This window comes from Impatiens glandulifera, unplaced genomic scaffold, assembly GCF_907164915.1.
Source record: "Impatiens glandulifera unplaced genomic scaffold, dImpGla2.1, whole genome shotgun sequence".
Lineage (NCBI taxonomy): Eukaryota > Viridiplantae > Streptophyta > Magnoliopsida > Ericales > Balsaminaceae > Impatiens > Impatiens glandulifera.
In genome coordinates, this window is record NW_025918797.1 from 2560 (window position 1) to 18855 (window position 16296).

General features: G+C 33.1%; 1 protein-coding gene across 1 annotated transcript; it reads right to left on the reverse strand.

The window, feature by feature from the left end:
• Positions 1-9323: 9323 nt before the first annotated feature.
• Positions 9324-12872, reverse strand: LOC124917040 (3-ketoacyl-CoA synthase 10-like). Its single transcript, XM_047457608.1, has 3 exons — positions 12409-12872; positions 10993-11618; positions 9324-10188 (listed from the first exon to the last, which is right to left on the reverse strand). The coding sequence occupies exons 1-3, from the start codon at positions 12832-12834 to the stop codon at positions 9624-9626; spliced, it is 1617 nt and encodes a 538-aa protein (XP_047313564.1). The 5' UTR covers positions 12835-12872; the 3' UTR covers positions 9324-9623.
• Positions 12873-16296: the final 3424 nt, after the last annotated feature.

Below are 16296 nucleotides of genomic sequence, written 5' to 3' on the forward strand. Positions count from 1 at the left end.
CTTGTCTCTGACAAGTCTGGGGCGAATGGGTCACAACTTATGTCATCGTGTGGATCTCGGCAAAAACCAAAGAAGAAGGACTCTCGTAACGGGGGTCGATCGGGGCAATCCTAGTACCATGTCCAAACTCAACCTCCTTCTCACTGGCCGCCACAATAGGTTGGTCATTCAGACCCACCATCATTGTCTTGGTAGTAGCTATGGGCTTCTCCTCCATTCTCGTATCCAACGGCTCAATGTAAGAGACCTCCTTTTAGCCCTCGTTCGTCGACGCCACAATAGCAGTCGGGTCTCCATGCCCTGCGTCCGCAAACATACATGGCTCAGTTTCCACCAACTCCGATGGACATTGAAGCGGCCGTGTATACCCTTGGTATTACGTCTCCTGATCCAACATGGTACATGGACACTAGTGCGACGTCCCACATGAGATCTCAACAAGGTACCCTCTCGTCTTATTTCAATTCAAGCATTAAACATGATATTCTTGTGGGAATAGTAATACGATTTCGGTTTCGGGTATTCAGCATACCATTATTTCTTCTTCGAATCTTAAATTTACCTTAAATAATTGGTCTACATGCTCCCGCTCTTGTTAAAATCTAGTTTCTATTCGTAAATTCACTAGGGATAATTTTGTGTTTGTTGAATTTTATCATTTTGGGTTTTTCTGTTAAAGATTTTCGAACGGGGACACATCTAATGAGATGCGGCAGTCAAGGAGATCTATATCCGGTCACAATTGGGAGACATGTGTCGTCTTCTATTTTTGATGCTTTGTCGCCATCCTTGTGGCATAGTCGCCTAGGTCATTCTGACAACTCTAGTTTTGAATCTCTTATATTAAATAAATTAATTCACTATGATAAACAACATGTTTCTCATATTTGTCGTTCATGTTCATTGAGAAAACATGTTCGTTTTCCGTTTAAGGTTTCTACTTCGACTTCTTTATTATCCTTTGACATCATTCATAATGATGTATGAACGTCTCATGTGTTAGGTTCTACGGGCCATAAATATTATGTTTTGTTTCACGATGATTTTTCGTCTTTTTGTGGACTTTCCCTTTGTCTCATAAATCTCAAGTGTTTGGTGCTTTCTTACAATTTCTTTACTCCGGTAGAGTGATCATTTGCCTTAGTTCTACTAAGCGCGCTCCATGTTGATTTTGGAGGAATCTGGCATGGCGAAGCGGGTGGCCTCTATTTCGGCACCGACGTTGGATGTAGCTCTTGTCTCTGACAAGTCTGGGGCGAATGGGTCACAACTTATGTCATCGTGTGGATCTCGGCAAAAACCAAAGAAGAAGGACTCTCGTAATGGGGGTCGATCGGGGCAATCCTAGTACCATGTCCAAACTCAACCTCCTTCTCACTGGCCGCCACAATAGGTTGGTCATTCAGGCCCACCATCATTGTCTTGGTAGTGGTTATGGGCTTCTCCTCCATTCTCGTATCCAACGGCTCCATGTAAGAGACCTCCTTTTAGCCCTCGTTCGTCGACGCCACAATAGTAGTCGGGTCTCCATGCCCTGCGTCCGCAAACATACATGGCTCAGTTTCCACCAACTCCGATGGACATTGAAGCGGCCATGTATATCCTTGGTATTACGTCTCCTGATCCAACATGGTACATGGACACTAGTGCGACGTCCCACATGAGATCTCAACAAGGTACCCTCTCGTCTTATTTCAATTCAAGCATTAAACATGATATTCTTGTGGGAATAGTAATACGATTTCGGTTTAGGATATTCGGCATACCATTATTTCTTCATTGAATCTTAAATTTACCTTAAATAATTGGTCTACATGCTCTCGCTCTTGTTAAAATCTAGTTTCTATTCGTAAATTCACTAGGGATAATTTTTTGTTTGTTGAATTTTATCATTTTGGGTTTTCTGTTAAGGATTTTCGAACGGGGACACGTCTAATGAGATGTGGCAGTCAAGGAGATCTATATCCGATCACAATTGGGAGACATGTGTCGTCTTCTATTTTTGATGCTTTGTCACCATCCTTGTGGCATAGTCGCCTAGGTCATTCTGACAACTCTAGTTTTGAATCTCTTATATTAAACAAATTAATTCACTATGATAAACAACATGTTTCTCATATTTGTCATTCATGTTCATCGAGAAAACATGTTCGTTTTCCGTTTAAGGTTTCTACTTTGACTTCTTTATTATCATTTGACATCATTCATAGTGATGTATGGACGTCTCATGTGTTAAGTTCTACGGGCCATAAATATTATGTTTTGTTTCACGATGATTTTTCGTCTTTTTGTGAACTTTCCCTTTATCTCATAAATCTCAAGTGTTTGGTGCTTTCTTACAATTTCGGACACTCGTCAAAATCCAATTTGAGAGAGATATAATTTTTTTTCAATGTGATAATGGGAGGGAATTCGATAATCATTAATTTATGGAATTTGCGTCCACGCATGGGATGACTTTTCGCTTCTCATGTCTCACACTTCGTCTTAGAACGGCAAGGCAAGAGACAGTTTCGTACTTTCAATAATATGATTCGTACATTAATCATTCATGCCAGGATACCCACCTTATTTTGGCATCATGCTCTCAAAATGGTCACATACCACCTAAATATTATTCCGCATAAACACGTGACATACGTTACTCCGTTACAATGTTTGTACCGCAAATCCAACGTATGACCATTTAGGCGTGTTTGGGTGTTTGTGTTACTCTCTAATTCTATCCACGACGATTCATAAACTTCTTCCACTTTCTACCTCATTGTCTTTCTTGGATACCCATCGAATCATCGAGGCTATAAGTGTTTTGACATATCAAATGATAAAATCATTATTTGTCGTCACATCATCTTTGATGAGTCTCGTTTTCCTTTTGTTGAAATTCAGTCCGTTTCACTCTCGTATGATTTTCTCAATGATCCTCCATCACCATATATGATTCATCATCAGTCTACATTTTCATATCCACCTCCTCCCCTCCCCCTCCCGTCTATCCTCCCTCTTTTCTTTGACCGGTCACTAGAAGTCAGTAGGGGGTGTTTCGGCCCGAACATATTTTTAACATTTTTTTTGTTGGGTCTAAATCTTATTTACCGCGTAACCCTGTAGTTGCCTTACAGGATCTTGTTAGGAAATGAGTCAACAATAGAAGGGGGTTGACCAGGTATTGTTAATCGCGAAAACTATCGTTTGATATTAACTTTGTTAGAAGTTAATATATATTTTATTCTTCACAAGTCTTCACAAACTTTTGAAAAAGTCAAGTGCGGAACTATTTGTTTATACTTGAAGCGGCAGATATAGAGTAGAAAGATTCGGAAAGTAAAAAACACAAGACACAAAGTTTGTTTATGGATGTTCGGAGCAAACTCTCCTACTTCACCCTTCTTCTCAGCCTTGAGAAGGATATTCATTAAAAGATTTGGTTTGAATACAAAACTTACACAAACCCAGTCGGACAACCAGAACTTAGACAATGCCTATTTCCAAACTCGTAGCACACAACACTCTGTTGAACAGAACAGATTCTGTCAACTTACAATACTAAAATCTCATACAGAAAGAACATTATGGAATACAACTTAATGATCTAGCAAACGTGTAAACCTTTAGAACTTGAAAACTTGAGCGCTTGATTACAGAAAAGCTTAAGACTCGTGAAAGTAGTGAAAACCTGATTGCTCAAAAGGTTGTTTAAAACGATGGGTGCAAATTGTCCTCTAGCTTCTTCTTAAATAGATAACACCTCAACAAACAAATATATTTCAGAGGACACCTGTCCTATTTCGGTTGGATGTGTGTCAGGGTAGTACATCAGAGAATATGATTTTGATTGTGGATGTATTGGATGAAGATAGTGCGCCGAATATTCTATGAAGAGATCGTGGTGTACTGGGAACGTACATCACATGAAATTTGAATTAGCTTGGCACGTGGCAGTCTTCTATAGGATTATCTCAACTGCTATGTCAGACCACCAATAACGGATTTGATCAAAAACGAAAGTTTTTCACAAAAGACAAACACCGAGTTTGATCAAATACCGAAAATGCTTCATAAAATCGATGTTCTAGAAGAACCGGAAGCACTTCATATAAAACCGAATTTGATCAAATACTAGAGGCGCCTTGTATAAAACCGAACTAGTTAAATACTAGAAGCGTCTTGATATAAAATCGATCTAGTTAAATATCGGAAGCGCCTTGTATAAAACTGAACTGGTTAAATACCAGAAGCGCCTTATATAAAACCGAACTAGTTAAATATCGAATGCGCTGATATAAAATCGAACTGGTTAAATAACAGAACCGTTGATATAAAACTAAACTAGTTAAATACCGGAAGCGTTGATATAAAACCGAACTGGTTAAATACCGAAAATGCTGATATAAAACCGAAATAGTTAAATACTAGAAGCGCTGATATAAAACCGAACTTGGACAAAAAACCGGACGCACTTCTCCAAAATACCAAAGATAACATAAAACCGGAAGAGTTTATCCAAAAACCGATTTGGACAAAATATTAGACGCGCTTCTCAAAAATATCGAAGATAGCATAAAACCGAAAGCGTTTATCCAAAAACTGATTTAGACAAAATACTGGATGCACATCTCCAAATACCGAAGTCAAACAGAAAATCGAACGCTTATCCAAAAACTGATTTGGACAAAATATCGGACGCGCTTCTGCAAAAACCGAAGCCGAATAAAAATCGAGCACGCTTCTGCAGAAACCGAAACCAAATAGAAAAACTGTACGCGCTTCTACAGAAACCGGAGTTGATCAAATATCGAATTTGATCAACTACCGAACAGATTCCCATTTCAATTTTCTTCACTTTGACCCTACACAAAATCAATAACACTACTTAGTTTTATTGATACACTTAAAATTAATCAAAAACTTTAACTTAACAATTTCTCCATTTTTAATTATTTAAGCTAAATTATCAAAACCCGGTAGAATCATTATAATAAATGTCTTAGATTACTAACAATTTCTCCCTTTTTGATTATTTAAACTAAATTATCAAAACTCATTAATTTTATAACGCTGATTAATTATCCTAAGTTAATTAGCAACTTTAATTTAACAATTTCTCCCTCTTTGACTGTTTAGAATAAATTATCAAAATCAGTGATGTATATCTAGCATTTTCTCCCTTTTTGATTGTTTATCCTAAAAATGATCAAAACCAGTTATTTGACAATTTTCCCTATTTGATAACCAAGTCAAGAAATGCAATTACTCAAGAGCAAAAATTCAACAAAATCAATTCAAGGAGTTCATAATTAAAAAGACATGAATAAAAGAAGATTAGGATCCTCCCTTGTATTTCTGTCTTCGATGTCCTCCATCAATTTAGTCATAAAGTTTCCTCCAACACGACCACCAGAATCACGTTCACGCCCTCTTCCTCGTTGAACACGAGAGTCATCGCCTCGGGGAGCAGGATTTGACCTACGTTTGGAACGAGAGTTACGGTGGCAAAGATTCCCTTGGTTCGCCATTTCTTGTAGAGTGATATCGTCAGGATCATCAGCTTTAAGAGATTGTTTAGCAGCCTCAACAGTTGCATTCTCCTCATCTTAAAATATATGCGCAACTGCATCAACTTCTTCAATTCTTTTCGCTTCAGTAGCCTTGACATATTTAGTCTCTCCATGAAGGGCGAGATTCGTGTTGAAGAGGGATTTCATCCTGTTTAGTTGATTTCTCATCCTAAAGAGCTCTTGCATATTGCCCACAACGTTTTCGTCTGTGATCCTATGAGCCACAACTAGCTCAATATGCGCAGTCGATGATGATTCAAACAAGCTCTCTATTCGATCCAACCTTGAGCTGAAGAATTGAAAATCCTCTTGCCACGGAGTCAGAGCCTCCATGACAATTTGGAGAATGTCCATAGTTCTTAGAGACTCCTCTTCGGAATGGGAATGAGTAGAGAGGTGAGAGACAACAAGGACAAAACGAATAGGTGCAGGACGAGAACTAACCTAAATGGATAACTCCGGTTCTACGTTCTGGGTTAGAGCTTGAGGATGAGGTGCAAAAATTATTGCTTGAGGACCGGCCTCATCTCCAAGAACCTCATTTCTTAGTTTACGGATACAACCCGAGATTTCTTTAGAGTCGATAGACTTACTAGAAAAAGAGTTAGTAGGAGTCGGATGCTTGGACTGTTGAGCTTTAGTCTCCTTCTCCTTAGTCGCCTGCTCTTCTGGAGGAGATGATTCAGTAGCACCTGTCGGGGGAGTGTTTTCAATTAGAGGAGAATACGAGGGAACTTCATCAGCTGCGAACGATAGTTTTGAACAAGCTTGATCTCCCTCATCTTCTTTCTCACTTAATTCAGACTCAAAAAGGGTAACTCATATCGACACTTTCTCATCAGGAAATGACCCTTCTTCCCGCATAGAGTCCCAATAGCGCTCCATCTCTGCCTTAGAAAAGGGGTACTGCTCTTTAATAGATGACCGCGAATGATCACCGAAGTGAAACATTTGAAAGTGTTGTTCCTCTACAGAAGTCTTCTCCTACTCGATTAGATACTCCTTCGATGTTTCTTCTTCTCCCTCAAAATTTTTTTCAGATCTGAAGATAAATCAAACCTTGCCCTAAGGAAGTGGCATGTCATCAAAGAAATTCATTGGCTCGTCCTCATCATAATAGTTTAAGTCTGTTTGAGGAGTATGAGCTCGAGATTCATCTAAACTAGATGATTCTATGCCTGCGGTTTTATAAGCTCAAATGGTAGTTGTTGATGTTCTAATCGTCAATCTTATTGTTGATCAGTCGGATGTTCTTCCAGTCGATCAGACAAAGGAAATTGTCGTCGGCCAACCTGATGTTGTTCCTATTATCTAGTAGGAGGTTCTACCTCGAACGGGAAGTTAGGCATGTAGGAAGAGTTTAATGCTTTAATTGTTAATGAGACGTGAGAGTTGGTTCTCCGTCCAAGTGATGTTAATATTATTCGTTCTTTATGAGTCTTTACTCATAAAGACCGTGTTGATGGTTCTTTTGAGAGGCATATCGCTCGCCTTGCAGGTGATAGAAAAACTCAATAGGTTGGTGTTGATTGTGTGGAGACTTTCAGTCTTATTGTCAAACCGACCACTATTCGGTTGGTCCTCAGTCTTGCCCTATCGAAGAAATAATCAATTCACCAACTTGATGTAAACAATGTTTTTTTCAATGGCACTCTTAATGATGTTGTATACATGCATCAACCTCTTGGGTTCAGAGATTCCTCATTCCTCATCATGTCTACCATTTGAAAATATCATTGTATGGTTTAAAGCAGGTTCCTCAAGTTTGGAACAAACTCTTGACGGATTTTATGTCCACACTTAGTTTTTCTCAGACTGTTTTAGATCACTCATTGTTTGTGTTTCTCCAAGGTGAGCACATGGCATACTTGTTATTGTATGTTGATGATATAATATTGACGGCATCCTTTGACTCACTCCGACGATTCTTCATCTCTAGCTTGAGTGCAGAATTTTCTATGAAAGATTTGGGTCTCTTGCATTATTTATTGGGCATTTCGGTAAGGCTTCATGCAAATGGTATGTTCTTCTCTCAACGAAAGTATGCGTCTGAGATTATAGACCGTGCATGTATGTCATCTTGTAAGTCGTCAACTACACTGGATGATACACATCAAAACTTGGGGCTTCAGTCTCCTCTCCTCTCTTATATCAGATTCTTCTTTATACCGCAACCTAGCTGATTCTCTACAATATTTGACGTTTTCTCATCTTGTTATCACGTATGCAGTGCAACATGTTTGTCTTTTCATGCATGATCCTCGGGAGGTACACATGGAGACTTTAAAGAGAATTATTTGATATATTCAATGAACTCTTTAGTTTGGCCTTCATTTGTCTTCATCCTCTGTTACATCCCTCTTGGCTTACACTAATGTTGCCTACCTGCTTCGATTGCGGGATGTAATAAATGTAATCAATTTAATATATTGGAAATTCCTAAATTAATGAATCTCAATATAATAAATATAATCAATTTAATATATTGAAAATTCTTAAAATGAGAAAGACAACATATTGTGTTCCTTTATTTTTCATGGCATATTGTTTTGCGTTCTCTTTTAATGGACTTTGTTTTGTCATTTATTTTTCTTAAATAACATTTTTTAAAATTTAAATTATTTAGAATTAAATAAAAGAATGTTATTGTGAATAGTATAAATTGTAAATTTTATTTAATAGTTAAAAAAATGAGCGGCTCCAACAAACAAACCAATATGTGGATATTAGGATTTTCATGAAATTTGTTGCTTCACATTTCTGGCCACTAGGTTATTTTTAAACATTTAGTTTTAGGTGAATTTATTGCCTTAAAAAACCTTGTCACTAACTTTTTTTTAATATGGTTGATACTAATATCATTTTAGAACATTTAATAGTGTTGAGACTTTTTACGTAGAAACTCTTAAATCCATATGATTTTACGATTTCACATCAGATGAACGAATCTGATTTTAAATACATTCTTAAATAGGTAAATTCTTACGATTTTAAATTTACGATAATAAGATTTTACGATTTTATAAATAATTTCGACTTTACGATTTTACTTTTAAATAAATAAATTTATATTTAAAAATTAAAATAAATTTATTATTTATTCAAATAAATTAATTAATATAATTTTTTATAGTATTATTTATTTATTATTATTTTTAATTAATTTTATATTTAAATATATAATTTTTTTAAATTAACTAAGTAAAAAATATTTAATTATATATAATAATAATATATAACTATTATTTTTCAAATTAAACTCATACAATTTCAAATTAAATTTAAATTTTATCGTTTACAACTGGTTAACGATTTTACGTAAATTCTCAAGTTTAATTGCCTTGGTTGAGAAAACCTAAACAATATTTTTTATTTTTAAAATTTAAAATTTATTAACGGGTTATCTAATGTCAAACAAACAGTAATTTTGAAATAAGACTAAAGAACAGCCAAACAAATTATTCAATAATATAAAGAAATAAGAGATACAGCAGTAAATCAGTATTTTTTTTTTCTATTTTAAAAGTTGTTAGTGCCCATCAAGAATCCATTGGCCCATCAAGAATCCATTGGCCCAATTTCTTCTTTTATTATTATTTTTATTTGTGCTTAGAGAACAATTTATTCATTAGCATGACAAATAAGTGTGGAAAACAAACGAAAATTGATTTTGTATCATGCTCATAAATAGAATTTATAATCAATTTCCAACAAGCTCATTGGTTCATATATTTATTAATATATGCATTAGCAAACATATAATGAAACTAGTCACCAAAAAATTGATGTATTTAAGAAAAAAAATCCGTGGAAATTTCTGAATTAAGATAAAGGTTTTCACAATTCACCAAATCCATTTGTAAGGTACTTGATTTGCAAACTTTCAACTAATTTAATATATGGACTCCTAAATAGATGAAGGAAAGATTTAGATGACACACATACATGTAACACTTAATAGTCTTATCTTATTCCATATATATAGTAACTACTTAATATTCCCTAAATAGAGAGTTAATTGATCCATTTTTGCTTGCTTCTTTTTCCCTACCCGGCCTAACCAACTTAGTTTAGGGCGGCCGGGTAGTTTTCCAACGACCCAATCCAAGGATTGTTCCTCGTTGGTTTCTTCACCTTACGCATCACCCGCCACACTGCACTATTACACTTAAATCCAGACCCGAATGCAAGTTGCCAAACACGATCTCCTCTACGAACCCTTTCCTTGGCCTCCAAGTAAGCCAACTCGTACCATATGCTACTACTCGACGTGTTACCAAATCGGTGCAACGTGGCCCTACATGCCTCAACATTCTTCTCGCTCAATTCCAAGTTCCTTTGAAGCTCGTTTAACACAGTCTTGCTCGATGCATGCACACAGAAATGCTCAAATGCCAACTTATAGTCGGGGATGTAAGGTTTCTTGTTGTTCTTCGAGCCTGAGGTAGTGGAACCGAAAAGATGACGCCAAACGAGCGTGGCAAAGAAGATGATTTGTTCGGAGAAGGGCAGAACAAGGGGTCCGAGGGTGGTGATGTTTGTCTTAAGGGCATCGCCTCCGATTTCAATCAAATCTTTGCTTACTTTTAAGCCTTTAAACCGTTGTTCATCCTCCTCTTGATACACACTCCTATAAATCATCGTTATTTAATTAATAAACCATTTTTTTTTGGTACTATATTCATAAATTATCAACCATAAGAAACCCTATTATTTATTCATTTAAATTCAATAAAATATAGTAAATTATTTAAGATAACATTTAATGATGAAAATAAAGTTGATGGTTGGGGGATACAAATATTGTAGTACTAATTAATCTCCAACGGCTAACTATCAACAATAAATGTACATCCAACTACTCTCGATGACCTAACATTCAATGAAGCATATGAATAAACATTTAATATCAAAATAAATATTTTGATTAAATTACAATAGAAACAGAAATAACATCAATTATCTCATTATTTCATTTTATATTTATTAAATATAAATATTTAAAAAAAATATAAATCATAGTTGAAAATGAAGTGTCAATCAAATTGTAGACCAACTACCAACCGTCCAAATTTAATGCATTCTTACTTCCACACTTTATTGGAATAAAGAAACTAATAATACAAGTACATTTATTATTTTATATCACAATATTATAATTCATATTTAATCACATCACTATTACATTAAATTATTATTCACAATAAGACCTTAATTGAATAACTTTAACTTAGTTGTTTAGAAAAAGATAACATGTATAAGTAAATTATTTGAATAAATGATCAAATTATCTTTAGGGTTTCTAAGGTGAAAATGAAGTTTAAAGATCTTTAATCATGCACTTGTCTTATTATGTTTTTTTTCTTAACTAATGCCAAGTTTGATATCTAAAATGAATTACTATTAAAAGATTAACAATTGAATTAATTATTACCTGAAAGCGCGATCGTCGGCTCCTTTATGTGTACGAACGATATGCTCAAGACGATACTTAGCACGAGGGTAATCGCGACGACGATTGGAGAGTAGAACAGCGGAGCAACCCATCCGAAAATAACAATTAGGAATAAGCATCGATCGGTCACGACCCGGGTACCAATTATAACCAACCATTTCAGTACTAACAATAACCGCATAATTATTAGGATTTGCTTGAAGCATATCTCTAGCTAAATCCAAAGATATAATTCCGGCACTACAACCCATTCCACCAAGATTAAAACTCAAAATATTTCCTCTCATTTTGTAATGATTAATTATCATAGCGGAAAGGGAGGGCGTGGGGTTGAAAATACTACAATTCACGACCAATATACCGATGTCTTTTGGATTAACTCGTGTCTTTTCGAATAACTCGTTTAGAGCTCCAAACATAACCTCGGAAGCCTCGGATCGGCCTTCTCTCATTGTCGTGATGTTGTTTGGAGACGAGATGGATTTTGGGACGTAGGTTTCGTCTCCTATGCCAGATGACCATAGAATTCTCTTTTGAAATTCGAGTGATTCTTCATCGAATTTTCCGGATTTTCTAGCTAGTTCTATAAATTCATCCTTTGTTACCTATATATATGAAACATGTAAGTTTATTATTATTATTTTTCTAAGTAAATTGATCATTTTTATTAATTAGAAGAGAGCCCACTTCAAATTTGATGTGTTTTTTTTTATTAAGAGGCTAAAAATGTTGTCTTTATGCACCTAACTATTATTTTCTAAAAACAATATGAAATTCATTTGATAAAAAAACATTAAGTTCTCTCTCTCGTCACATGTTTATTTAACTTTTCATTAAAAGAAGATTACTGTGAAGCCAGTAACATTCAAAAGAAAAAATATAACTGGAAAATAAATAATTTTAAGAAAAAAATTAGATTCCAAACATTTCAAAAAAAATCTCATATTCCTTTCTTCTATGTTATGTAAAAAATAACTCATCAATTGAAGATTCAAATTATCTATCAAAACTATACTTATTTAATTTATTTATTTTTATAATATTTTGTATTATATTTTATTGGTTTAATCCAAATAAATCATTCTGACAGATTATTTTATTCATCAAGTAATATTATTTTTTTCTTCTAAATACCTAGTATTTTTTTTTCAAATAACCCTACATCAATCAAACAACCTCCAAATATTTTTCTTTTCATGAAGTTATGAAATGGGTTTGTTGTTAAAACTTAAAAGGATAAAAATGTTTGTCTTTATGCACCTCACTTTATTTTCTCCCCAAAAAATACAAGTGTGATTCATAGATTTAAATTAATTTTTGAAAGGGTCATCCATATATAAAAGGATAATTTATTCTAGCAAAAGAACAACCAAAAGAAAAGAAATAGTTAAGTACCTTGAGATCGTCATGAGGCTTGTAACAAGCGAAATCGATGAGATAGATAGAACGAGGCCGAGACATGAAGTATACCGAGAGTGTGAAAACTAGAACCGCACAAAAGGAGAGAATAGTTGCGAGATCATAACGGACGGTGCTATCCCAAAGCCTATTCCAAAGTTCTTCCTTGCTAAGGCTACCAATTTCGGCACTAAAGACTAGGACCAAGATTGGAATCGTGGCTAAGTAAATCCCATGATTGATAAGATAATGATAACCAAGTTTAACATATTTGAGATTGACCGATTGGACAAAGTCGGGCAAACGTCTCCTAACCCTAACGTAGAAAGTGTGTGAACCGGAGTCTGAATCCATTCCCCGGTTCACAATCTCCGTCGAGAGGAGACTTTGCTCCTCCGCGGTTCTTGACGCGGTTGTGGACATTTTAGTCGTGGAAATGGAAGTAAAGGAGAAGAATGTGAGGTGTGAAGAGATAAGTCTATGATAGTTTGGCTTTATAGAAGAAATGCTAAGTATAAAATTTGATTTTATTATTAATATTGGTTCTGTTGGGAGTTGAGGCTAGCTATGGATGACTTTCGTTTTCTCTTCTTACTTTGATTTGACATTTTAACGTGAGAGAATTTTTAATTTGTTGAGTCAAATCTTAATTATATATCTATGTTAATATTAATTATAAGATGATTTCAAAATCTTTTTAAAAATAGTCAAATTAAATACTTTATAGTAAACTACTTTGACTTATTTTTACAATTTTCACATTTTTTTAATTAAGTCATTTACCCATAACTAAAAAAAAGTCATTGCAATATTATCAAGCTTTTAACTATTATTGATAAAAAGATTTTTACATGTAACAAAGTTAGAATAATAAAAAGAAAAATCTAAGTTACTAAACCTCAAATCTTTCAATAGTGATAAGATCTTCAATGGCTAACAAAAGTTGGATAAACTAAATAAAATGACATTAATACTTAAAAATTGTACTATTTTCTTTTCAACCATAAAACCACGATAGGCTTCTAAGTCTGACGCCTTCGAGGCCTTAGCCAACTCGTGGCTATCGAAATATTCGGACATAGCTAAACATATTTAGATTGAACTCTATAAGAAGTTTTAAATCCGGTTAAATTTGTATGATCTTTCAATGATTTTTTATACATTTTGTTTTTCAAAAAGTGATTAATTAATTTGATCGAGCATATAATTGATGAATAAATCTTTTAATTTCATTAAGTAGATCCAACACTAATTAATAATTTCGGTTTCATTCATGACTTGCACTTACAATTTCAATGCATTTCACTATTAGTTTTATTCATTATATTTTCATTACTTTTACTTACATACACTTAATTTTCATTTGCATTATATAATTCATGTCTTAATCCAAATTAATAATAGTAAACTATACACTTCAAGAAAAATAGACAATTAAGAATTATAATTAAGGAATCAAAATGAGAAAGAACATGAATATTACATCTAAGTATGAACTAAAAATAGCTTACTAAAATAAAAGTGAGAAAGACATATCTATACACACTAAAATATTAACCAAGATTTTTGGTTTTGAATTTTCTCTCATTCTTTATAGATAAAAACATAATATAAATCAATACCAAAAAGAAAAAAATGTTATTTGTACAATAAAAAAAATAGAGGAAAGTAGGTATGGATAGAGATGGAGATAAGTGATTAATTTAATGTATGACATAAAAGGGAAGGAGGAAGTTGGGGAAATGCAATAAGTGAGTTATTTCAATCTTTGATTGATTAAAATTTTCTTTTTTCTAAACAAAAAATGATTAAAATGATGAATCATGAATGAAAAAAGTTTTGTAGCTTCTTGATTTTGATTTGTGCTTCTTAGGTTTATGTAATGAACCTTTTTTTTTCATTTAGTAAATATATTTCTTGGTAATTAAATATATTGAATAATGTGTATTTAATGTAGGGTGTAATGGGTAGGTTTGATGAGCTCCATAAAGCATTTAATTATCAATAAATCTACCATCTGCCAAAACACCTTATAATCATAAATAGCCAACCTGTTTTCTCTTCATTATTAGCTGTTTTCTTTTTCTTTTTTTCTCATTTCAAATATTGACATTTTCTTTTATAAAAAAGGAAGAAAAAAACTTTTTATTTATTGCTCTTGAATGGTCTAAATCATTCAAATTAAAGAATAAGATAAATATACTAAGTAGTCAAATATGACATACTACTGCTGACTTAGAAATTTTTTTTTTTATATAAATTTTGTAAATAGAAGCAGTTTCAAATGGTGCTTTAATTTCTCTTTGTTTTATTAGCAGTTTATGTGAATAATGTGATTTCCAAAAGTGATCTAGTCATTATTGTCATTCAGTGATCTGGACAGAGTAACGTTTAAAAATGACATAATTGTACTTGAATTTGGTTAGTTTGGTTTAAATTTTAATTTGTGAATATTCATATTATCATAATTTAATAAATTCATCTATAAAATATAAAATGGGGCCATTTCACCTTACCGGTTCTGGTCCAATTCATCATTTTGGTTGAGTAGCACTGCATTGTTTGATGGTCGGATGAAAAATGTTATAATTAACTTAGTAAGTTCGTAAACAAAATGATGTTTATAAATGTTTAAAATACAATTTTAAAATTGAGTATTTTTTAAGATATACACGTTTTTGAATGTGATTTGCTTGACTAAATCACGTTAAAAATTGTTGATATCTAATTTTGATAATTTTTTACATGATAAACCATTTTAAACATTTTTTTGGATTAAATAGTTTTTTCAAATTTTCAAATTCGGATAGGATAACTTTTAAATTGTGTAAGAAGAGTTTGAGAAAATTAAAAAAAGTTAAATTAGTATTTTTATTTAGAAATGTGATAACTTAATTTTAAAAAAAAAAAATATCACCTATAAAATAAAAATACTATTTAAAATTTAAGTCTCTTCTCATTTAAAAATTAAACTTATTCCAATACTTCTAAATTATTATTTGTTGTTTTCACTAGATTTGAATACAAAAACACAAAATCAATGTAAAAACAAGTATTTATATTTTGAAAAAAAATGTATAATTTGTATTATCAATTAAGTTGTTTCTAAATATAAATGTGTTTGGTGTTAGAAATATGGATACAAACATTAGTGTAAAGAGAATGTGTTGCATTGAATTCCTACCTAACTAGTACAAAAGAGGCTAGTAATAGTTATAACCTCATTTGCAAATAATTAATTTGAAATTGAGTATGGGTTATAAACAAAATGTCAAATAATATTTCTTACAATTTTTTTTTTCTACCGTATTGAATGGTTTCCGGTAATTTGTTTGATTTTCAGTTTCGAATAATTTTAGGTTAAGTACTTGAAGAAAAATAAAAACTATCCATTTTTTTTTTAAGAGCGTTCATAGGGAGAGGTAAATTAGTAAGGAAAAAACTGAAAAAGTGAAGAAATGATCCGGCTGTCTAGTTGGCCATACACCTTCAACTCACTCTATCAGTTTAATTAAAATAATAAAGATAAATGAAAGAAAGAATCGAACCAAATAAGAATGAGATAATCGTCAATTGTTATTTGTACTTCAGATTTAGGTCGCTTAGTATCCCGATTGATATTTTGCTACTGTCCAGAAATAAAGGCTGCGGTCCCAAAATAATCTCAGCACCCTCTATGGTCCTAATGTGCACTTGGGCTAAATTTCTATTTTTGTTTTATTCCGTTTTGTTTTCTTTTTCTGTTATTTTACAAACTGAATTTTGTTATATTGTTACAATAATTATCCTGAATATTGTGGGGGCAAAACAACACCTATATAAGGCTAATCCCTCTTCCCCAAGGACCCAACAATGGAATAATGAATATATGAAATTATTTGTGAA

What these genes read in the sequence shown, in the direction of transcription:
- LOC124917040 (XM_047457608.1), bottom strand. Translation starts at nt 12,834, where the DNA reads ATGTCCACAACCGCGTCAAGAACCGCGGAGGAGCAAAGTCTCCTCTCG. An exon ending in AGCCTCATGACGATCTCAAG is followed by an intron (nt 11,619 to 12,408) that starts GTACTTAACTAT and finishes TCATATATATAG; the next exon opens with GTAACAAAGGATGAATTTAT. An exon ending in GCCGACGATCGCGCTTTCAG is followed by an intron (nt 10,189 to 10,992) that starts GTAATAATTAAT and finishes GATGATTTATAG; the next exon opens with GAGTGTGTATCAAGAGGAGG.